General features: G+C 50.4%; 1 protein-coding gene across 3 annotated transcripts in view; it reads right to left on the bottom strand.

The window, feature by feature from the left end:
- Positions 1–22,660, bottom strand: part of ASB18 (ankyrin repeat and SOCS box containing 18) — a 61,753-nt gene extending 39,093 nt beyond the window's left edge. Inside the window, exons 1-3 of one of the 3 annotated variants that reach the window (XM_019740949.2) lie at positions 22,315–22,660; positions 6,365–6,493; positions 2,627–2,894 (exon numbers count right to left, since the gene is read on the bottom strand). In XM_019740949.2, coding sequence (XP_019596508.2) covers positions 2,627–2,894; positions 6,365–6,493; positions 22,315–22,519 — 602 coding nt within the window. In that variant the 5' untranslated portion in view covers positions 22,520–22,660. Of the gene's footprint in view, positions 1–2,626; positions 2,895–6,364; positions 10,064–22,314 lie in introns of those variants that run through there. The other 2 variants (XM_074315572.1, XM_074315569.1) reach the window with 2 other exon arrangements.
- Between the last annotated feature and the right edge of the window lie 914 nt (positions 22,661–23,574).

Genomic DNA, 23,574 nt, shown 5'->3' on the forward strand with positions numbered 1-23,574 from the left:
GGTTTGCGACTTCCTGCCATACCACCTCCCCACCCTTCCCTAGCATCAAGGCCCCCAATACAGCTGCAGAGTATAAAACTGCTCAGCTGAAGTCTAGATTGGCTGTTCAGCAACAGGGTAACCTATAACTCATACTGCCACCATCTGGCCCCTTTTGTTTATTGGTTTTTGTAGTGTGTGGAACAAGGACAGTGAGGAATTGGCACCTTTGGCTATTTTCTTTCACTGTGTATGTAAGTGATAAATGGTCTGAATCTAAGAATGGCTCCTTGGGTCTTTATCAATTGAATCAGTCAGACCTTGCCCTGTCTTGCGTGTACTTGACAAGAGAGTCCAGAAATAAACCGACACATATGTAGTCAGTTGTTTTCAACAAAGGTGCAAAGTCAATTTAATGGAGAAAGGAAAGGCTTTTTGACAAATGGCGCTGGAACAACTGGCTATCTACATGCCAAAAAAAAAAAAAAAAAAAAAAAAAATGCTTTCAGCCATACCTCACCTCACACCATATTCAGAACTTAACTCAAAATGGGTTATAGACTTAAATGTAAAGTATAAAATTATTCAATTTATAGAGGAAAACATAGGGGAAATCTTTGTGACCCTGGGTTAGGCAAATATTTTTTTTTTAGATACAATAACCCAACACAATCCCTAAAATAAAAAAAATTGATAAGCTGGGTCCCACAAAAATTAAGAACTTCTGTTCTTCAAAAGATACTTTTAACAGAAGAAAATACGCCAGAGACTGGGAGATAATATTTATAAATCACACGTCTGACAAGAGACTTGTATCCAGACTATATAAAGAAATCTTAAAATTTAAGAAGAAAACAAGCAACCCAATTTTTAACACAGGCACATCACCAAAGAAAATATGCAGACAGCAAATAAGTACATGAAAAGATGCTCACCATCACTTGTCTTTAGGGAAGTGCAAATCATTTCTCAAATATACTTGTACACACCTGTAGAATGTCTACAATTAAAGAGTGTCCACACCAAATGTTGGTGAGGATGGAGCAACCGGCCCCCTCAGACTCTGCTGGTGGGAATGGAAAACGGGACAGCCACTTGGGGAACCAGTGGGGTAGTTTCGTAAATGGTTCTCTCTTAATCATATCCTATGGCCCAGCCATTCCAATCCTAGGTATTTACCCCCATACGAAGGCTGGTACACAAATGTTCATAGCAGCATTATGTGTAATAGCCCCAAGCTGGAAACAGCCAAATGTCTTCCAACATATGAATGGAGAACACAGAGCAGTACCTCCATACCCCGGGTTACCACTCAGCAATGAAAATGAGTGACTCACAGATACACACAACATGGTGACTCGAAGTAGTGGTGGTGACAGAAGCCAGGCAGAGAGAATGCACTCCATTTACATAAAGTTCTAGCAAATTCAGGCTAAACTATAGTGCAGATCAATGAGATAATAGAGGAGGGGAGCAGCGGGCGGAGATAGCAATGGGAATAAGGGAACCTTTTGATGGTGATGGTGAGGTGTGTTCACTCCCTTGATAAATGGGGATGGTGTCATGAATGCATATGTGTCCGTGCAAATTTATCAAGTTGTACCTTTTACACATATGCAGCTTGTTGTATGCAGTTACAGCTTAGTGAAGCTGTTTCTAAAACACATGGTTATAACATTGTTCCTTCAGTCATTCAGGACTTGAGGTGCTCTTGCATGCCTTTCTGGGTTCCCACTCTGAAGTCAGGTGAGAGGTGGAGGTGATGCCCCTGCCTGGGTCCCTGAGAGCCTAGTGGTCCTGCCAGCCTGCACTTAACATGGTGATTTTATTTGATCCTAGCTGCAGAGATAGAAGGCCAAGAAATTACAACCCCGAGGGCAGGGACTGGAACATTTTGACTAAAAGAAATGTCAAGATGACATACTGCAAGCTGAGAACCCGGACATAAATCCTATGCAATGACACGGTGGCCCCGCCGCCTCTCCCGGACCTACTGGACCCCGTGGGGACAGATACTCAGCAAGGACAAATGCGGGGCTGGAAGGGGTGGTTGCAGAACCTCCAGAACCCCAGCACCTGGGTAGGCGGTGGGCTGGGGGGCCGCTGCACCCCTCAAAATGCCCGGCCAGCTCGGCTTCCTAGTGGGACTCTGAAGCCCCGCCTGAGGAGCTAACCATTTATGTCACACTGTGACAATTATTCTGCATAAAATTATCATTAAAAACCCTAATTTTTCAGCCTCCAACCCCGCCAGTGGCCTTTTAGCATTCTTCAGCGCGGCGTCTGCGGGCCCTGATCAGCCCGCTCATTACCTCGGCGTGGCGCCTCCCGCCTCACACTCGCAATCAAGGCTAATTACACCCTCCCGGGGCCGGGGCCAGAGCCGGTCCGGGGTCCGGGGGTGGGGTCCGGGGTGGAGCAGGCTGTGAGGTGCCTGCCGGGCTTTGATGGACAGCGAGGGCCAGGGTAGTGGCCGAAGGCAGGTTCTGGGTCTGGGTGGGGTCAAGTGGCGCGAGGTATTAGGGGTCCGGGTCCGGGGCAGGGCGGGGCCATTGGGTCTGGGGGCGGGGACAGGGCGGAGGGGCGTGGCCAGCTCCGGAGAGGTCTGGGAGGGTGGCTGGGGCGTGGGCCGAGCGGTGTGTCTTACCCGAGCGAAGCGGCGGTGCGGCAGAGGTGCAGGGGCGCCAGGCCCTCTGCGCTGAGCAGGTCAGGGTGGGCACCGTGCTGCAGCAGCAGCTGCGCACAGGCCGTGTGGCCCCCCAGGCAGGCCTCGTGCAGGGGCCCTCGGCCGCCGGGACTGGCGTCGGGGTCCGCACCGCGGCTGAGCAGGTGGTGCAGGCAGTCTGTGTGGCCGCGGGCCGCAGCGATGCCCAGGGGCGTGGTGAGCTCCCGCTTGTACTCCAGGGTCCAGAGGCCTGGGGGGAGGGCAAGAAGTAAGGTGAGTGGGGCCACCAGGGTGGGGCGGGGTCCATTAGGGCTGAAATAGGGTGAAACCATCTCTTAAAAGTAGGTACCAGGTGAGTGTGTAGGGAGATGTGCAAGGATGCCGAGGGTTGGGTCAGAGAAACCCAGCGAGACCCAGCTAGACACACGGATGGGGGTGAGGGCTGGGGAGCTACAGGGGCGAAGACAAGCGCAGAGACAGGCAGAGAGAGAGAGCTATCAAGGGAAAACAGAAGTGTGGGAAGATGACGGGGACACACACACACACAGAAACTGAGCAGAGACTTAATGAGAAGGGGGCAGAGATGGAGACACAGGGGAGAAAGGGAATAACGAGGTTGGAAAGGCCAAAATGGAACCAGAGAGAATGGGGGAGGGTGTATGGAGATAGGACTGTTTTGCCAAATATGGGGGTGACTGCGGACTCCGGTGCCATTCAAGGTGTTAAAAGCTGACCAAGCAGGGTGGACAGTGAGGAACTGACATTCTCCAGGCTCTGAATTAGGGGCAGTTGAAGGGAGGAAAGTCAGTTGTGGATTTTTCTAGAATCCAGCTCTCTCATTGAGCCCCAAATGTACCCTTTATCATCAAGAGCAGACGGCAACAGACAAAACAAACTGACCCACAGCACCAGCCCTGCTCAAGAAAAGGACTCAGAAAGTTTAGTGCTGTTGGAAGTGGCTGAGTTTCAGAAGCAACTTTGATGTGACGAGCCACATTGAGCGTGATGGTGGTTTGTTTCTTTGCGCTTTTTAGGGTTTTGTGTGTGTGTGTGTGTGTGTGTGTGTGTCTGTGTCTGTGTAGGGTTGCTCTTTCTTGCGGGATGAATGGAGCGGGTGACATGCATTTTACTTCTCTGAAAACTTTGGGCTTTCAAAAGGCCCGTGGAAGGTTGTTAGCGTCCAGGAGCGCTCGTGGAAATGGCGGAAGCAGCCCCTGGTGAATACACTTCAAGGGACAGGATTTCACATGGCAGGAATGCCTTCTGATAATGATGGAAGAATCGATCCCGTGGCTGTAATGAGCTGCTGAGGAGACCCTTTTCACAGGCCACCTCCTTCCTGGGACCCATGCTGTGCAGTTGTGAAAGACCACTCCTAATTACCTACCTGCAGAGTTCCGGCCTGCCCCGTGTCCCCACGGCTCAGCCTGGAGGTTGTTACACACCCGTGGGGGTGTGTGGGGACCTGTCATCCTGATGGCCAGAGGCCCCGGGGGGACACAGGCCTGCATGGGCTTGGGCTGCTTTCCCAGTGAAGACCTGGTCTGATGTGGAGCAGGGAGGGTGCGTATAGTCCCAGATGATAACTGACCTACATTCCGGCAGGCCCAGTTCCTGGCTCTTGATTCTACTTATTTTCCTGCGATAGGAAGTCTACTTCACTGGGGGCAAAGAAGAGGGTGCTGCGTTCTCTAGGGCCTGCTGAGTTCCCAGCCCCACTCCACCCACTGGCAGCTCTGTTCACCCACCCTGGATTTCCAAGTCTTCCCATGGACTGACGGGAAGCGGCCGTGATGGGCATGTAGCTCAGCCCTCGCTTAGGGCCGGCACCCTTGTCCAGGTCCCAGGAGATGTCACCCAGCTTCCAGCCTTCAGGAGAACCCGGGTTCTGAGGCAGCTCTCTGGAGCAGGAAGCCTGAAGCAGCGTCCTAGAATCCCCACCCCATGGTCCAGGCTCTGCCACAGGAGGGGTGCGGACATAGTCTTCTCCCCACGTGGGGCTTCCCTGTAACATCACTCTTCCATGCCAGTGCTGTCCTCGGACTGTGAGCTGTACCAAGGGGCTGGTCCCTGTGACCCTGAGAGATGTACCGCGTTCCCCATGGCTTCTTTCAGGGGGAGCTGGAGTTGGCCACCAGAGTCTTCATATGAGAGAGGGCAGAGTGTGTGGGGCCGCTGTTCTCAAAACAGCGTTTGGTCATTTCTGCGGCTGAAGGGAAGGCAGGTGGCTGAGCCTGGAAGTCCAGCTGCCCTGAGTGCTGCCCACCCTCTCTCTTCCCCCTCCCTCTACCCTCCCCCATCAAGGCCAGGGTTAGTACTAGCTCTCTGGGAGCTGTTCCTCCCTACTAGCTCACATCCCTCTGCATGCCCCGGCTTCCTGTGGTACAGGGGTGCCATAGAAAAAACAGCACAACTGAGCAGGGAAAAAGGAAAAAGCCTGTTTGTTACCCTAATGTTACCCAGACTATGGGGTAACATTATTATCGATTTGAAATTGCAACATTTGAGCTTTCCTGAATGTGCAAGCCTGGGAGGCACGTGATTAGAAAACAAACATTCATTGAGCGTCTGAGCATTTGGTGTCCTTGATTGAATCTCCACGAGGCCCTTGAGGACCATGTGCACCCATCTGGGCCAGGTGAAGGGGAGGAAGCCCAGAAGGGGTCCGGACTCCCTCACTGGGGGGTGGGGCGGCCCTGACTGGACGCATTTGTCTTCCCACAGCCCCTGCCCCTCACTGGGAGCTGGGAGCTGCTCTGACAGTGTTTTGGTTTATTCCCTTCTCCAGTGGGAGGTAGAAACAGAACTGTGTCAGTTCTTTGGAGGCCGACCTTCCGCGTTGACCTTCCACATTCTTTGCCTGCCAGAGCTCACGAGTTGGGGACACAGGACACTGGCTTTTGGCCCACTGACCACAGAGTCTTGAATCCTCTTGGTCTGGCAGAACTGCTGTGGATTCCGACACGTGACCCTCTTGGTTAAATGCATTGCATCTGGACACATGGAGAGAGTGTGCACAATGCAAAGTGCCAGTCAAGAGAGCTCACTGCAGCCTGCTGCTCAGCAAATCTGTTCAACCCCGGGTGGGGCTGAGGGCGGACTCTCCCCTCTTGTGGGGTCTCTTGCCTGCCCAGCTCATAGTGCTGTTCAGGCAGCAACAGTGCTCCCAGGATCTGACTTACGTAGGGACCTCTGGTTTCTTCACCCTTCTCCCCCCATCTGGCTCCCCTAGGTTCCAGGAGGAGACGATGCCGAGAGCTCTCCCTCTGCTGATGTTGGCTGTGCCCCAGGCACCCCACTGTAGCCGTGGTGTTCACGGGGTCATGGAAGGACCTGGCACCGGCAGAACTCACGCCAGGGCCCTGCTCCGGGCACACGCGAAGAAGAAGGGGTTTCTTCTCTATCCCCCGCCTCCCTGGCTGCCCAGAGCAGGCACCGGCAGATAACACCCAAAACGATGCTCTATTTTTAAAGACAAGAGGCGCCCGGTGGGCACTTCATACCAGCATCTCGGCCTTTGTAGTTTGATCTCTCGCTTCCCTCCGCCTAAAACCTCCATCTTACAACTCATGCGAACCCAATTTCATTTATAGGCCTCCTTTGCTCACGTGTGTTACATGCAGCGCCTATGTAAGCAGTCTGCAGACTGGAGCTGTACGCTCACAGGATGTTAGTAGCTCCTTAAGACTAAATAACTCAGCTTTAAAGGAGCACGGGTACCCGAGGGGCCAAACGTGGCGGGGGTTGCACCTGCCACTGCATCTCCTCCTCCCTCCTCCTTGACCTCAGACACCACGTTGGCGCCCTGGAAGGACTGGCCCAGGGGAGGCGCCAGGCGCTGCAGGTCTCCTGTGACCAAGGCGGCGTGGCACTCAATTTCCGGGGACGCAGCACTAGCCTGAGGCTCTTTGTGCCTCGTCTCAGAGATTAGAAGCTCCCCTCTAACTGGCTCCGGCCACCTCTCCATGGCAATGCCGTTGTTTGCGGACAAGTTCTTCAGGAAGGCGAAGACGGTCTTATGGAGTGTGAGCTATTTCTGTTGTCATTACTCAATTGTCATCCACTTAGGCCTCAGTGGTGGCGTATTTATAACTCCTGTGGGATCTGATGTGACAATGGTCACTTGATATGGCCAGTGTCATATGACCATTGAGACATCACAGAGCCCAGCCACCCCTGGTGATTATATAGATGTGAACTCCAGACACAGATACATCTGTATGTCTCCAAACCAGCTCTCTACACAAGCGCAGACACCATAAAATGGGCGGCCCTTCTCTTTCTTGTTTTAGAGGGTGTCGTCTTGCTTTTGTCCCACTGCTTTCTTTGCTGCTGTGACCATGGTGAGTGGATGTGTGTCCTGAGGGCGTGTCAGGTCTGAGGATATGTGAGGGAGGCCCAGCTGGACGCTGCAAGTGACCGAGCTCGACATGGGTGTCCCTGGGCGGGAGGGTCCAGGGGGCAGACGGGGTTTCCAAAGGTGTCAACTGGGGTCCCTGGTGGACTGTTTCGTTCAGTTGTTGAGAACTGATCCCAAAATGCGCATCCTTTGCTGAAGATGAGAAATGCCACAACTTTTTTTTTTTTTTTAATTAATGAATGGTAGCAGCGCTCTATGCGTAACTTACTTGCTACAGTTTAGTGCAGGGCTTTGTTTTGTAGTCTAACATTTATAAGGCCATTTTTTTCTTGTAGCTAATACACAGTCCGCATGCCTTTTTTCCCAGTTGTTTTCCTTCTACTAGGAAGTTGGAATGAGCCAGTGCAGTTGGGCTGCGGGACCCTCGGCCACATCCATGAGTTACAGTTAAACGCTTGTGACCAGAGGCTGCAGGAGGAAGGAGCGGGCACTGCCTGTGTGGGCACGGGGAGGGTGGGGCACAGGCACAGGAGAGACACGTGGGGACTCCGAGGGTGGATAACAGCAGCCACCATCCATCAGTGCCAGCATGAGACTTGGGGACCCGTGGGGTCCCATCATTATGTGGTGTTGCAATCAAACAAAACAGCAGGAAAAAAGTCTTCAAGTCAAGGAGTAGGGTTCATGGACCCTTAGTCACAGCCGAACTTCTGAAGCACCCCTTTCCCATGTCCCTCTGTCTCAATCTCTTCTGCACCCCAAAGTCGCCCCGTGGCTTGCCTCTCCTCTGTCTGAGCTCCCCAAAGCCTAAGCAGGCTCTAGGCATTTGTTGGGCCTTTGTTCTGAAGAGTAACCTGGCCCCTAGGGTGCTCCTTGCACCAAGATTTTCCACAACAAAAGGGGGTCCAGCAGAGCTCCCCTGGCCTTCCTTAGAAGGGGGAAAAGGTGGAGGCGAGTTGAATGCCTTTATAATTTAATAAAGATTTGTTTTATCGTGGCAGACCTCATTTGCAGGCATATATGTGCATGCACAGCCTGACCCACAGCCTAGGGGGTCCCCAGTGGTTAAACCCGCCTCTTGTCTGCAGAAGAGGGCTGCAGGGGTGCTGGCATGGGACAGGTGTGGCCTCCTGCCCATCTCTGCTGCTGAAGGGCTCACATTGGTGACAGCAAGAGGTGCAGGAAACTCGGTCACTCCCTGAGCTGGCTGCCATGGGTGTGGGTCTGTCTTCACCACGCTTGTCTGGTGCCTGGGCTGAGGCTCATTGCAGAGGAGGCAGAAGGGCCCAAGGGCTTCAGCCATAATCAGTTCACCCATAATCTCGGAGCTCAGAGAGAGCTGCAGGAGGAGGCTGTGCTGCCCAGCCATCCCCTATAAGTGGCTCTCTGCCCAGGGGACCCTGAACGTGGGTGGCCTTCGTGCCATTGGCAGAAGACGAAGCTGGGACTCAGAGTCAGGCAGCTCGCCCAAGGTTTCCAAATCCTGAGATGGTCAACGATCAAACACATCACGTTGAGTTCGAGGGCTTCCCGCCTCGTCCCTCAGCCCTGTCTGAGCATGTGACACTGCAGCTCAAGGATGTGCAGCGAGTCCCCTGACGGCGCCTTGCGGTGCCCATGCTGTCCCCTCTGCTTGGCTTTCTTCTTTTCCCCTCGTCACCTGGCCAGCCCCGCTCTTTTTCCCTCACCATTCAGCAAAGCCTCTCTCCTCCCCGGCTGGTCCCGATGTCTGTCCTGGCACCTCTCCGTGGTACCTGGCACAACGCTGGTACCGAGGGTCACGTGTCTGTGCTGGTTACTCCACTTGACCGCGAGCTTCCTGACCACAGCCTTCTGCTTCCTCATGTCCGTGGGGTTCTCAGTGTCCAGCATGGTGTGTCATACACAACAGGTCCTCATGAAAATGGTTGAAAGGACGAATAGGTCTGTCTCTCTGAAACTGGCTCCACTGCGTTTAATTTCCTCTCATTCTTGGCCGTCCGCTACCTTTTCCCCTTTGGACTCTTGGTGCATCACGGGCAGGCATTCTGATGCTGGGGGTGGGGCTCCATCTCAGCGGTGTGGGCTGCCCTGCACAGCCCACCTTTCCCTGTGTGTAAAGGTACCGAGTCTCATAAGAAGACCTTGTCTATTGTATGTGCCATAAGGGCTCCTTAAAATGTCATTTCCTGTTTTAAAGTTCATCTCCCTTGTCTCCATCAGCAGCAGCAAAGACAGAATCAGTATCGTCAATGGGAACAGCAGAGATTATTTTCGAGGGTCCCTACGTGCCTTAAGCGCTGCTGAGTGTTGGGGAAAATGCAGTGGTAAAGAGCCCACAGACCATGTCCGCCAGGAATGTACGGCCTCGTCGGACATAAGAGGCAGGTGCGTACAGAAGATGGTGGACAGACACACTGTGGAGGCCACTGCCCTTGTCATGGTACCTTAGAACATGAAGTCCTGTACTCTTCACTTACGTATTCGGCAGGTGCTCTATTCATTTCATTAGCAACGTTAATTCCTCAGCTGTTTCATTTCTCTGAGCAGCGCCATGTTGCCGTCTTGCCGTCCTCAGACTGTTGGTGATGAGGTGCATTTCTGAAGGACTTACGAGCATTCACACACAACTATCCTGTCGTCCAGCCTGAGCCTGTATTTCACTTCAGACTGGAGAATTCTTTTGTACCTGATGTATTTTGACACGGTTATTTTTAAAAGGTGTGGGACACTGGAGTGCGTCCAGGGATCAGAGCATTCTGCCTATGTTCTACGCTAAATTTAGCTTTTCAAATGTTATATTTGTCAACAGCGCCCAAAATATCCAGCCTTGATTTTGGTGGGTGGGGAGTGGTAGCTCAGAAACAGACTCGGTTCTTTGTGAAAGTGTTAAAAGCAGCTCGTGATAGACAACACTGGTCTCACGAGTAAGACTTGGAGGTTACTTCAGAGGCATGGCAGAGGTGTCCTTTGTTTTAACAAACAAGCATAGCTATTTGTGTGACTATTACATTAAAAAAACCACCCAAAAAACACTAGAAACCAAACAACAACAAAATCAACAACCCCCACAAATATCTGAAAACAATCTATTCATCGATTCTCAGTAGACATTCATGGAATATTATGTTCTAAGGTATTTTTGTAGGGTTTCTGGATTCGGAGGTAAAAATTACAGTAATCCTGCCCTCCAGCACCATACAGGAAAAAGCAATGACCAGAGGACCCCCAAACACAGGAATTCCTTAGGGTTCTCTCCCACCCGCTGAATGACGTCCTTTAGGGGTGGGTGAATAACCCTGCTTCCTGACCCACACTCTTGCCTGCGGCTCACCATTTCTGCCCATCTGTACGTTGCTTGGGTCAAGCCCTTTTCACCTCATTTTTACCATTGTCTTCCTTCTCTGCTTAGCCAAAGCCAATGAATGCATAGGTTACAGGATGCAACTCAAATCTTACCTTCTCTGACTGCTTCAGTCCACATTAAAACCTCAACTTCTTCCAAGAGTGAATTTGTGCATGAAGTTGCTGAGCAACTGTCAAAATCTTCGAGACATGGTGATAAAACAGAAGGACCTGGAGATGGGGGTTTTCATTGTCATATAGGAAAAGAACTGGATTCTTCCAAATCCGAATTGACATTAGTCCTGGGCAAGGTCCCTCAGTGGATTGAGAAAAAGTTGGGTTGAGGATATTTAGAAAAAGGGTGGGGGCACTTGCAGCTTCGTGGGTCACTAGGGGAAGTCACTAGGGTCACGGTGGGCTGAAAGAATTTTCTTTTGTGACATGGTTATTTCATAAATGTACAGCGGGGATGTAAGCATTTGTCTTTTAACCCATGATGGAAGGTTTCATGAGAACTTTTAGCAAAGATGGAAAAAATATGGGCCTTTTTTTTGGTAACTCTTGCTACGAAACTCAAGCTGGAGAAACAGTAGACGTGGTACGCGTGGCATAGTGGCTCAGACCTTGGCAGTAACTTGGATCACCTGGGAGCTTCTGGTTGGAGGGCTGTAGGGTGCAGCCTGAGCTTCGGGACTGCTAGAAACTGCCCAGGTGCTTCTAACGTGCAGCCCAGGTTGAGAGCCACAGCTCAAAAGGGAAGCACAGAACCTGCTTTCAGCCTGATTCTGTCCGATCTGCTTATCGATGACTAGAGTGAGTATATGGAAGGGTGCGTGTCACATTGGTGGGTGACGTGGAGCACGACACAATCGGACCTCAAAAGATCGCAGCAAATGGTCGTGTTCAAATGGTGATTAGTATTTTCATAATCTCAAGGTCTTTGCATCCTGCCATTTAATTGGCAAAGGATTTTCTTTTCCTCAGAAGCATCTGAGGATGAGCACGGCTGGTCTCTGTGGAATAATTCAGCTGAGGCTGAAATGTGGGGCAGGCGGGCTTTCCTGCAGAGCCAGGCTCTCTGTCCATGGCAGGAACTTGCTGTGCGTTTGGGCCACAAGATAGAGGCGGCAGGAAGCCCACCATTCCTTTGTGTTCTTGGGGAAGGGCACATGTGTGGATTCTTTCCTAGGCTGTTGGATAACTGTCTGGTTTCCTTTTGGTTCAAATATCCAAGTAAATGGACAAGCTAGGGCAGGAAGCCATTCCCCTGTAGATATCGTGAGAATCTGTGCATTTTCTCAAATATGCCAACGTACATTGTCATTCTGGTCCATTGTGTGCTTCCTACCCGAAGTGCTTCTACGAATGGCCGTGTCCTAAACCCGCCGGACACTCAGACACGAGCATTACAACCACCTGTCACAGTGGCCCCAGGCCTTACACTGCACTTACTTTCACACCTGTTCCTTTTTTGATTCTCACTCTCCCACTTAATTTCTAAAGGCTGTTCCTCCTTCATCTCTGCTCCCTTCAGCTTTTTAAATTAAAAATTTTAAAAAGGTGTAGTAAGCTGGGCAGGTGTGTAAGGCTCTGTTTTTACGAGCTCCAGGACACATCTGCCCACCCCCCTGAGTTGGTCACATGCACAGACAATAGTCCCCAAAATGTCAGAGCATGTCCACCTTCTTTCTGAACCGCGAGGTTAGCACAGCACACCTCATTTAACGCAACATTCAAACATTTGACTGCCTCAGATCAAGTGCATCTATTAACGAAGACTTAAATTGTCTGCACTCGTGTCATGTGTCAAGGAACCTCATTCCCATCGCAGGGAAGAACGCAACATGGGGGCACAAACCCCTCAGGAACTTGTTTTCCTGACAAGGCTACCCCGTCCAGTGCTGTTCCTGCAAAACAACAGAGTCACGTCCCATTATGAGTGCCATCTTATCCAAAGGTCAAGAGCTGCTCTCACCTGCAGCCCCGGAAGGCCTTTTTGGAAGCTCAGGGACAAAGGTGCCCTTGAACCTGCAGAAGGCAGGGGCTGCGTGTGGGACAGAGCTGCACACCCTTTGCGCTCACAGCCTCGCGTAAATAGCCATGGGACGACTTTCACAGGCTCTGGGGACAGTACTGGGAAGCATGTCACTGACGCTTTCCCTGATAAAGGTGACGAAGTTCCTTTACAACTGCCATGGGGATTTAATTACATAGTACAATTGCATCTCCTGCCTCTCGAGACAAATTGCATGTGCAGACTGGTTGTTTTTTATGAATGTCACACAGGGAGCAAAATACCCTCTTGAAGTTGGATTGGTCTGATTGCTGCGTCCTATCATTGTCTGGGTCCCCTCTAGAAGTGAGACGTTTACTGATCCTGCAGTGAAGGAGGGTGGGCTCCTGGTGGAGACTCTTGGCTGCTTTGCAAAGTGAGGCGTGTTGTCTGATGGATTCTGAGTTCATTCTACCTGTTTTTCTGTTGGCAAAAAAACAAAAACTTGGAACTTCTAACAGGGCAGGAAAAAGAGACATCATAAAAAGTAGAAATGACTATTAAACATATGCACAATTTCCAATTTTACTACTTTAAAATGCAAGTTAAAATAATGAGATTTCTGCCTATGAATTTTTTTTTTTTAAAATCAAGTTTTGGAAGAGTTTGGTGATGCTGGGGCTCTCATGGTTTTCAGGTGGAAGGGCAAATTTCTATGCAACGTGGAAGTATTCTCTACTGAGTTTACATATACAGGGTGCTTTTCAGGTACTAGCAGCTCGTGGGATAAAGCGTGGAATCCTTGCCATTAAGAAGTGTTACTATGTTTGTAGGGAGATAGGCCAGCGAATCATGAACTAGCGAGTGGATGAAATGATTGCTCAGTGGAGGTCAGGTGTGATGACGAGAAAGCACGTAAGTATTAGAGTGACAGGCAGCGGGGGTAGGACAGGCTTCTCTGAAGGTGGCATCTGGACAAAGCACAGAGGGAGCCGAAGGGCAAGGATGGCTCGTGTCCTCCAGAGTGTCTGCTCCCTCCTCTTGACCTGTGGCGTGGGGATCTGTGTCCTGTCATTCTGGGCTGAGCCTCAGGGCTGTGTTGCTTGGGGTCTGGAAAGGGGGGGGTATGGAAAGTGGGGGTCTGAAACGTGGGGGTTCAGGAACGCAGGGAGAGTCAGGCAAAGGGGGGACCTGGGTAGGAAACAAGCCGCAGAGAGCAGCCTGAGGGTGCAGAGCCCAGGTGAGCAGCAGGACCTAGACCCGTGGGCAGATGGGGAGATATGCCACCCAGACCCCACAGTTAGGGAGGACTTGTCACCCAGCTGTCAGCAACTTCAGGGTTTGTCTCAGCTGCAGAGAGCTGCCTCACCCAAGAATACCCTTCCTGAGACGGCACATTTTATGGGTAGTCAGGTGAGGGTGGAGAGGTCCTGCCATTCTGACCCACTGTGGAAAACAGTGACACGTGTACCAGCTCCAAAGCTCCCCTAGGGGCTAGCCAAGGCACTGGAGGGCTTGTGTGCCAATCACAGGTGCCCTTCACAGGCGTTTATCCCCAGCAAATGTCCTGGCAAGCAAACTCCACTCAGCCACAAACTGTGACCCTGTGAGATCTACGGGCCCCCTGGAAGGATGGCTGGGTGTGTTGTCAAGCAGGTGAGATGAGAGTGGAGAGACAGCCTCCCCAAAGGCCAAGAAGAAGTCCTGCCAGGTACCCACAGACGACATTGATGGCCTACTGAGGAGTGATTTGGACCAGAGTTTCTCAACCACCGGATGTCAAAGACCAGGGGTGGTTTTGTTTTTTTTTGGTCCCACTTTGTCACAGACTGATTCTCTTTCAAAATACAATTAAAATTTATTACAAGAAAGAAATAAAGTGGGGGAAAAGGACGTGTAATTACAAGTCAGTAATCACATATGTGGATGTTGTGTTAATTGTCAAATTGCTATCAGTGTTTCTCAATGCATCCTGTCAGTCTCCATGGCAAAGCTCGGCAGAGCAATGCCTGAACTCCCACCGTGCTCTGAGTGGCACCTTTGTCCATCAGTCTGGGCAGCCTTTGGGTGGGCCATCTCTCTGCTATCCTGTCTTCACCTGCTCTGACAACACACGCAGCCATCCTTCTAGGTGGCCCAGGGACCTCAAGGGGTCAAGCGTGGGTGAAGGGATGCTGGGAGACATGGCAGGCTTAGTTAGCCCACGAAGCATCTCTTAGGCACTGAGTCCCAGCTGAAAAATTTGAACTGTACGCTGTTGGACAGTAGTCACCAAACTTTTTCTATAAAGTGCCAGGTCGTAAATGTTTTGGGTGTTGTAGGTCACATGGGCTTTGTGGCAACTCCTCCCCTCTGTCATTGTAGCAAGAAAGCAGCCATGGACAGTATGCAAATGAGTGAGCATGGCCGTGTCCCACTATAACTTTATTTATGAAAACAGGCAGCAGGCCCTCTGCCCATAGTTTGCTGGCCTTCTGTGTGGGCAGTAGAGAACCATTGCAGGCTTGCAGGAAGGAGTGCCTCCAAATATGCCTCCAAATGCGAAGCTATTACTGCCTCCTCTCTGCATACCTGTCCCACCCTTCACTCCAGGGAGGTCCGCTCATCATTGTCAAGGCAAACTTGACATCAGAAAAGCAGCCGCTACCCAGGCATGTATTTAACTCCTTTCTCTCATGTCTCTGCTGCTCCTGGTTTGCTGAACTTCTTGAATCTGTAAACCTATATCTTTCATCAAATTAGGGAAACGTTTGGTAATTATTTCTTTAAATATTTTTCGGCTCCATCTTCTTTCTTGAACTCTGGGTGAGTACGTCAGATCTCCTATACTGTCCATAGTCCCTGTTCATCTGATTTTCAGTCATTTTATTTTCTGCTCTTTAGATTGGATACTTTCTGGTGATCTGTTTTCAGATTCCCTGACACTTTCTTCTGTCATCTTTGATCTGCTGTTAAGATCACTGTCGATGAGCACAAGGCCAGCCCTAACTTCCAGGGAGGTGGACACCACAGTGTGGCCGTAGGGTCTCTAGTAGTAAAGAAAAAGGGGAGAGTGGGTGTGAGGAGACAGCTGGCCACGTCTCCTGGCACCGGTCTCGCCACCTCTATCCTTCCTACATATGTGAAAGCGTTTCTGTTTTTTTCCATATTAGATGATCTCATTTCATCGCTGAATGGCTCCTCACTGGCCCTCCACACAGCAATGTCTAGAGTTTGTGGCCTCACAATATGGTCCCCACTTACTTGCCTGGCTTTTCCTTCCTCTCCTCTGATTTGCACACCCCATTTCCAAGCAGGTCCTACTTCTCTGTCCAGTGTGTCATGCCCCTGTGTGCCCCACGTGGGCTCATTCTGCTCCCTTTATTTGCAGCCCCTTCCTTTTGATCATATAGCCTGTCAGGAATATGTTCGTCTTTCAAGGGCCAACCCAGGAGATCTTTCGTGCCCCCCGTATGTTATTTGGTTATTATATACCTACTGTGTGCCACTAGATGACTAGGACAAACCCAGTCCCTGTCCAATATCCAGCTGCTGAATTCGGTATTAGCAGATGACGGGCAATGGGATTGGCAAGTAGAACCAGGCTATCAGTAGTGTGTTTGCCATTTCTAAGTAGTTCCTTCAGGGTGTTATTCTAAGCAAAGCATGCCGTTGCAGGAACCATCACCATCCTGGAAAGGTATAAAGCCTCTTCACTGTATACTCATTCCTTTTTGTTCTTTCAAAACTCTCCAGTATGCTTGGCAGTGATGCTAATAGAAGTATGTCATCAGCATACATTATTTATTAACTTGTTTCTCAATTTTGATTCTGAAAATATCCTGATTTAGTCTAATTGCAATTTCACTGTGTTCCACAGGCAGTGAGGGTTCATACTGGGGGGAGCTGAGATGCGACCCTGTACGATTTTTCTTCCTGCTCATGTGCTCTGAAGCTGACCACTTGGCTCTAAGACGTGCATCTCGTCTCATCACATGGATTCCACCTGCTTCTGGGGAGAGCAGAGCCTGGGGGTGTGTCTGGTAGAAAGCAAAGGAATATCTTCCTTCTAGGTGGTGGGAGATATTTTTCCGTATCTGCAGCAAGGGCTGCTGCTGGGGCCATTTCATTCCTAAATAATTTAACTATATTCAAAGATAATCTGATGTTATTGTAGGAAACTGTATTTCTAATAAATTCCACTTGATCTGGGTGAATCAATTCAGGCAGCACATAATTGAGTCTGTTAGCAAGGACTTTAGCAAGAATTTTGCAATCAGCGTTAATTAAGAAGATGGGACAATAATTTGTGCATAATTCCGGATCTTTTCCTGGCTTGTGAATCAAAGTAATAAGAGCAGTGCTCTGACTGGTGGTGGGATGGTGTCATTAGGTGCTGATTTATAAGCACTTAGGAAGGTTTAATTTCATTTTGCTTCGAGCAGGGTCTCCCTGCCCCCACGCTCTTTGCTCAGGGTGTGCAGTCGAGATGGCAGAGAGCTTTCCTTCCTACCCTTGCCTGTCATCGGTGACCTCCTGCTTCCCATTTCTGGTTTTATTCTGTAGCCAAGCACCCTATTCGTCCATCCACATAGTTTCTTGATCCTCTTATTTGAATTAATTGAAGCCGGGGACTCCATGTTATTGATGGTGTGTGTGTGGTGTGTGTGTGTGGTGTGTGTGTGTGGTGTGTGTGTAGTGTGTGTGTGTAGTGTGTGTGGATGGTGTGTGGTGTGTGTGGTGTGTGTGTGTGGTGTGTGTGTGTGTGTAGTGTGTGTGTAGTGTGTGTGTGTGGTGTGTGTGTGGTGTGTGTGTGTGGTGTGTGTGTGGTGTGTGTGTGTGGTGTGTGTGTAGTGTGTGTGTGTAGTGTATGTCGATGGTGTGTGGTGTGTGTGTATAATATAAAGCCAAAGGGTTGTACACAGCATCAATGGGGACATTTCTTCCTGGATCTTCCTTCAACATGTCGCAGGGGGGTAAGCATCAGGAGCCCTTGACAACAAGTCAGGAAACAAAGCTGGTTTATTCGCTGTTCCTAACTGGCTACTGACCAGTAAGGGGACACATGTGAGCCTCAAAGGCCCATCTGGAAAACCACGGGCATCACGGAACATGGGAAGGGCACTGGATTTACACCTCCTCCCTGCACTGCGACCTCAGGGTGGAACGCGCCCTCTCTGTGCCTCATTTTCCTCAGCCGGGAAGGTGGGAAAGACAGCTGCCCTTGGGATGATTCTTCTGTCTCTGCCTCCCCTTAGGGCTGGTTCCAGTTCTCACAGGCTCTGGCCTGTAGACTTATTCTCCCTGTCAGGACCTGGCTGTGCCCTACTGTATTTCCCTGAAAATAAGACCGGGTCTTATATTAATTTTTGCTCCAAAAGACGCATTAGGGCATATTTTCAGGTGATGTCTTATTTTTTCATGTGCCACAATCTACATTTATCAAATACAGTCATGTCATCTTCCTCTGGAACATCGTCATAACGTACAAAATGCGACGTCTGGCTGACGATCTTCATTGGGGCTTATTTTCGGGGAAACACGGTGTCTGGTGCCTTACAGCTCATGAACCAGTCTCAGCAGCCTTCCAGGTGACGCTTTCCCTGGCACCTGGCCGGAGCCCACCATCCCTGTGGAGGCGGGGCGTGTACACAGACCTCTGATCGGATGCACCACTGCTGCAAAGGCAGCCAAGTTTTGAGAGTCTCTTCCACACACAGGTTGTTGGTCTTAGGACCCTAATTAGTTCAACCTCTAAAGACCCTGAGAAAGTGGCCCAACTGATCCCATTTTTTTTTTTTAATGGGGAAGTGAAGGTTCAGAGAGATGGACTGCCAGGTTCAAGACCACACAGGTAGCTAGTGGTAGCACCCACGCAAGAACCCAGGTCACCTCACTGTGAGCTTCCGATTCCCCACATGTCTCAGAGCTGCCCGCGAGGCTCACGCTCTTGTCCTTGGTTTGAATATGAGTCCTTTGAGGCAGGAGTTGTGCTTGTGTACCCGACATCTGTTTGCTCTGCCCTGGGGGCGGGTCCTCCCCGCGAATGGGGACGGAGCAGTGGCTGCGCCCCACCCCGAACTCACTGCATGCTCAGCATCGAGCCTGCTGGGCGCTTGTTGAATGAGAAGTCTTAACGTGCGTGCACAGGCCCCTCACATGTTCACCAGGTTCATTCCCCAGCTATCCACGCTGCTGGGTGAGATCTCTTAATAAAAGCCCAATTAGTATTTCTTTAACTTGCCTCCAAATGCTCAAATACCATTACCCCAAACACAACATAATGCCCCTCGTTTTCTATTTCAATCAAGAATTCAAGTAGCATCTTGACTTGTATATATCAGCAGCAAAATCATGAATGCTGACATCTTTAATAATAGCAATTAGTAATCAGTTGTTTCTTAAGTAGTTTGATTACACCAGTTACCAAATTGTACAGTCGATGCATTTGGGGGCAAGAAGGGTCTCGCCACCCCTCCCCAGCTGTCTTTTCTCCCTCCCTGTGTTCTCCGTGGTTAGTGAGCTGATAGGCATTGGAAAGAGGCAAGGACAAATAATGCAACTGTCACAGTATTAAACAGTAGAGAGAGATTTGGTTTTAGCAGAAAGGAGAATTAGGTATTTCTTGCCAGGAAGACTAACCCCAGTAGTGTCTGTGGAAAAGCAGTCTGTGCCCACCCAGCTAATGTTAGCAAAGCAGCTCGGCTCACCCATGCCAGGCATGGTACCCAGACTTGGAGCTCCTTCTGGGGCTCCTTGCCAGGCTCTGGATACCAACAAGGGTTAGGCAAGGATCTTGACCTTGAGTAGGTCGTGTTTGACTTTGAAATATTCAGTGGACATAACAATGAGCAAGGCTGTGTGTTTCAGTAACTCATGGAGACTGAGGGCACTGTGCTCTCAGGGTGGAGGAGGTGAATGTGCGGTCGGGATGGGCAGGGGTGGGCTTCCAGTGGGGCGACCCTGTGTGCGGGGGCTGGAAGGACAGGGCAGCCTGGGTGAGTGGGGGAGGCGCTCACACAGCCTGGGATTGGGTGTCGTCCTGGCGGGGAGGTTCCAGTTGGGACGGGGAGGGTGGCACAGACGGGAGAGCTGATTACGGGTGAGTGTTGGGGTGCCTCACAGCAGGGGAAGTCCAGAGCTGGGAGAGATCAGGAGTCTGAGTGGGGGGCTGAGTGTGCATGGCAGGTTCCCACGCCCTCCCAAGCATCGCGCAGGGCATCCCAAGTCTGTCCCGCAGGAAAGCAGGTGAGTTGCGTCTTTTGGGGAACCCTGGTTGCGGACCGTTCTCCTGCCTCATGCTTGCTGCTGGCTGGCCACGTAGGGACACTACATTTCTGCATTTTATCTCATTATCTGCTGGGGCTAAAGTGTTAAGTTCCACAGGGATACCTGAGGGGATTCTCCAGAGAAAGATGTTGACACCATTTTCTCACCCAGTGCCTCCTTTGCCTTATGCTTTTATTGTGATGCTGACGGATGCACTGAAATATGTAAATTATTATTGTTATTTTCGGTTCTATTTGGTGGGAGTAATATGTTCACAGACCAGTGAGCACGGACGTTTCACTCTCCTGTGTGTTCATGTTGAGAAGCAGAGAGAATTGTTACTTTTCTTTTTCTTCTTTTTGTAAATTGCCATCTTTTGAACAATACCGAGAATTCTGTCAGCCAGGTTGCCCTTGGGCTGGACCACTTTCCCCTCTCCGTTCCTCAGGATGCTTTTGCCAGCACGACCCTTGGCTCCTGCCTCTCCTGGTCGGGGTAGCCCCTCCCAGCTCTGGCCCCTCACTTGGCCCAGCCCTGGTTTCTTGTGAGTCACATTCCTTCCCCTTCATAACCCTCCTTCCAGGATTTAAGTTCTTTACAGTGTCCATTCCTAACACGGGCTGCATGTCAAGGTGTTGCCCAAAGTTTGGACCACTCTTCAAATGTTCTAAGGACGCCACATGCATATTTGAACCCCAGCAGCTCTTGTCCGGAGTCAGGGATATTCCCCAAGGACTCAGTGAGGCCTCGGGCCTATGTGGGCAGAGCTAAGGTCCCAGCAAAGGTTCAGGGCTCCAGGGCCCTTGTCCAGATATTAGGAAAACCAAGGCAAAGAAGAAGCAGGAGATGGTTTCTCCCTAAAGTCTAAAGCAGCTTGCAAATCCCCAGTGGGAGGCAGCCCAGGGAAGGCACCCAGACCACAGGCAGGAGAGGGACGGTCGGCCCCTGAAGCTCCAATCTCTGCTTTCTCTCTTCATCATGTTAGAGCTCCACTCACTAGTCCCAGTGTCCCATGCATGTCCTTTTTTGGTGCACTTCCTGCATGTGTGTGTGAGCATGTACTTGTGCATGCATGCGTGTGTGAGCATGTGTCCTTGAATGTGTGTGTATGCATATGAGCATGTTTTCCTGCATGTGTACATATATGCACCTGAGCATGTGTGTGCATGTGTGAGTGTGCATGTATGCATGTGCGCGCGCACATGTGTACATGTACACGTGCACACACACATACGTGTGTTGGGAGGGAGTCCGTCTAGTGGATGGAGAGAAGCCCTGAGCATCACTTAGGGTCAAGATGTCAAGACTAACACTGTGGAGGGCACATCTGACCAGCTGGATAATAACAGCACAGTTCAATTAAAAGTAAATCTCAGGTCAGGGAAAATATTGTCAGCAAATACGACAAAGAGATTATATATATGATATGTGAAGAAGTCTTACAAAGGGGCGGCTGGATGGCTCAGTAGGTTAGAGCGCGAGCTCTGAACAACAAGGTTGCCAGTTTGATTCCCTCGTGGGCCAGTGAGCTGCACCCTCCACAACTAGATTGAAGACAACGAGCTGCCGCTGAGCTTCTGTAGGGGCGGCAGGATGGCTCAGTTGGTTAGAGGGCGAGCTCTCAACAACAAGGTTGCGGTTCAATTCCCACATGGGATCATGGGCTGAGCCCCTGCAACTAAAGGCGGCTGGACCTGGAGCTGAGCTGTGCCCTCCACATCTAAGACTGAAGGACAACAACTTGACTTGGAGCTGATGGGTCCTGGGAAAAACACACTGTTCCCCAATAAAGTCCTGGAGATACACACTGTTCCCCGTCCCCAATAAAATCTTTTTTTAAAAAAGAAGTCTTACAAAAATGACAAAAAGATACAAAGAAATGGAGAGGTACTGCCCAAGGACCCAGATAGACAAGTCACCTGTGAAAGGTCTACATGGAAAAACACAACCCCGTGGACAAGACTTTGTGGTGAGCAGTCCCGGAAGGAATGGTGAGCAGGCAGCAGAGAGGACGACTGGGACACACTTATTAAGCTGGCGATTTAAAGACGAGTGTAGCGAGACACTGGCCCTCATTGTCAGAATAAAAGTCCTTCCAGAAAACAATTTGGAAAACTTTCTGTCCCGGTTCAGATATGCAGCTCCCAGGAATTCATCCTGAGGACATGACCCAAATAAGGTAAAAGCCCTGGGAATGCTAATAAAGATGCTATTCACGGCATTCCTGATAGTGGCCACACAGGCAGCCAAGGGTCCCCTCTGGTAGAAATTTGGTTTAAGTGGTTTGTGATCAGTCACCTCAACAGGTGATTGAAATTCAGACGCAACATGTAACTTACTCTAGAGGTATTACCTTGTCGGAGCAGGACACCAAATTCTATCTAGGACCTGGGTGTAAGTAGGGGACGTTTACGCATGCAAACGGGCTAGCTGGGAAAAATGCGGAGAAATCCAGCCACACTGTGCTAGGATGGTGGTACCATGGATTAATTTTTCTCTTTTAAATTTTTTGTGTCGCGCTCTAATTGTTGCTTATGCGACATACACAGTATATACAGCATGTGTATGTTCAGATGCGAGCATCAGAGAGTCCAGCACATAGCGTTCACCTTTTCAGCCAGCGGCAGTTCTCTCACCCCCAGCAGTGGCCCACTGGTCACACACCCACACACCCACCCACCAACACACGCACACACACGCGATGGGTGTTTAGTTTCAAACAGCAGATTCACCCCGGCTGGTTACCTAGGAGCACCGCGGGGGGCAGCTGAGCTGCGGGGTCTTTCATCCAGTCATCGTTGGCCAGCTCGATCACAGCGTCCACGTGCCTGACTTCGGTGCAGAGCAGGTCGCTGACTCTCTCCTCATCCTTGGCGTCTAGGGCAGACTTTAATCTGGTCGCTAAGTCTGAGCTGAGCGGGTAGTCGGGACGGCAATCAGAGCTGGACATTGCGACGCTGTGTGTGTGTTGACCAGACTTTTCTTCTCAGCTGAGTCCCAAGTTAGCAGCTGTGCCCTAGGGTGGTGTGGGTGTTGCTATAAATAGAAGAAACAGGGCTAGTGTTACAGCCAGTGGGGAGGGACACCTGCCAACAGCCCTCCCCACCCCTGCTTCACAGGAGATGGGAGTTAATCTCCCCTGAGGCCTCAGTTAGGGATTTTTCTAGAGATTGGTCTCAGTAGATGTGCTTGGGGTAGGGGGTGGGGAGGACGAGGGGACAATATGTAACAGAAAGCTCTCAGACATGCTGTTGAACAACGTCCTCTAATCAAACGTGAGACTCTGCCCTGAAACTTGAAAAGCCTCTTCCTGAGACTGGGCTTCGAACCTCTGTTCTGTTGAAAGGAACATTGTGTGACATTCTACAGGACACACTCCTTCGTTTCATCTATAAAGGGAGTCTGGCTGACTGTAAATTGGACATGTTTTGAACTGAACGGAATGCAGTGGAATCTTTGGTTTCCAAATCTAGAGATGGACCGGCTAGTCCCAAGGAGACAAAGCATCACATAAGTGAACAAAGAAAAGCAACCTAAGTGTTCGCAGCAGCTTCCGCCCCCCTTAGGGCTGGTAAACTGGGCTTAAAGCACCTGATTCCACCACCCATGGGAGTGCAGAAACACCTCATGTTGCTGTCTGTGCATTCCTGGGGGGTGGGGGGGCTTTTTTCTCATGATCTCTGTCTCTGGTGTCCCTGGACTTCCCACGGCAACCTGGGCCCAGAACACAGCTGCTCCAGCAGTTAGTCTGTGTTTGACCAGCTGAGCGGCCCAGGCTGTGCCATACAGCCTTTTACAAATTCATTAATTTTTTGATTTTTTTTTGAATGGAAATACGAGGTGTGATCAAACAATGCAGTGAATGTTTAAATAAAAAAAATTATAATCGTAAAAGACACATTGCCATTAATCCCCCTCGAAATACTCCCCCTCGCTTAGAACACACGTATCCCATCGTTCTGGCCACTTTCTGAAGCAGTTCTGAAGTCCTCTTTTGTGAGTGTC

This window comes from Rhinolophus sinicus, linkage group LG01 (assembly GCF_036562045.2).
Source record: "Rhinolophus sinicus isolate RSC01 linkage group LG01, ASM3656204v1, whole genome shotgun sequence".
Classification (NCBI taxonomy): Eukaryota; Metazoa; Chordata; class Mammalia; order Chiroptera; family Rhinolophidae; genus Rhinolophus; species Rhinolophus sinicus.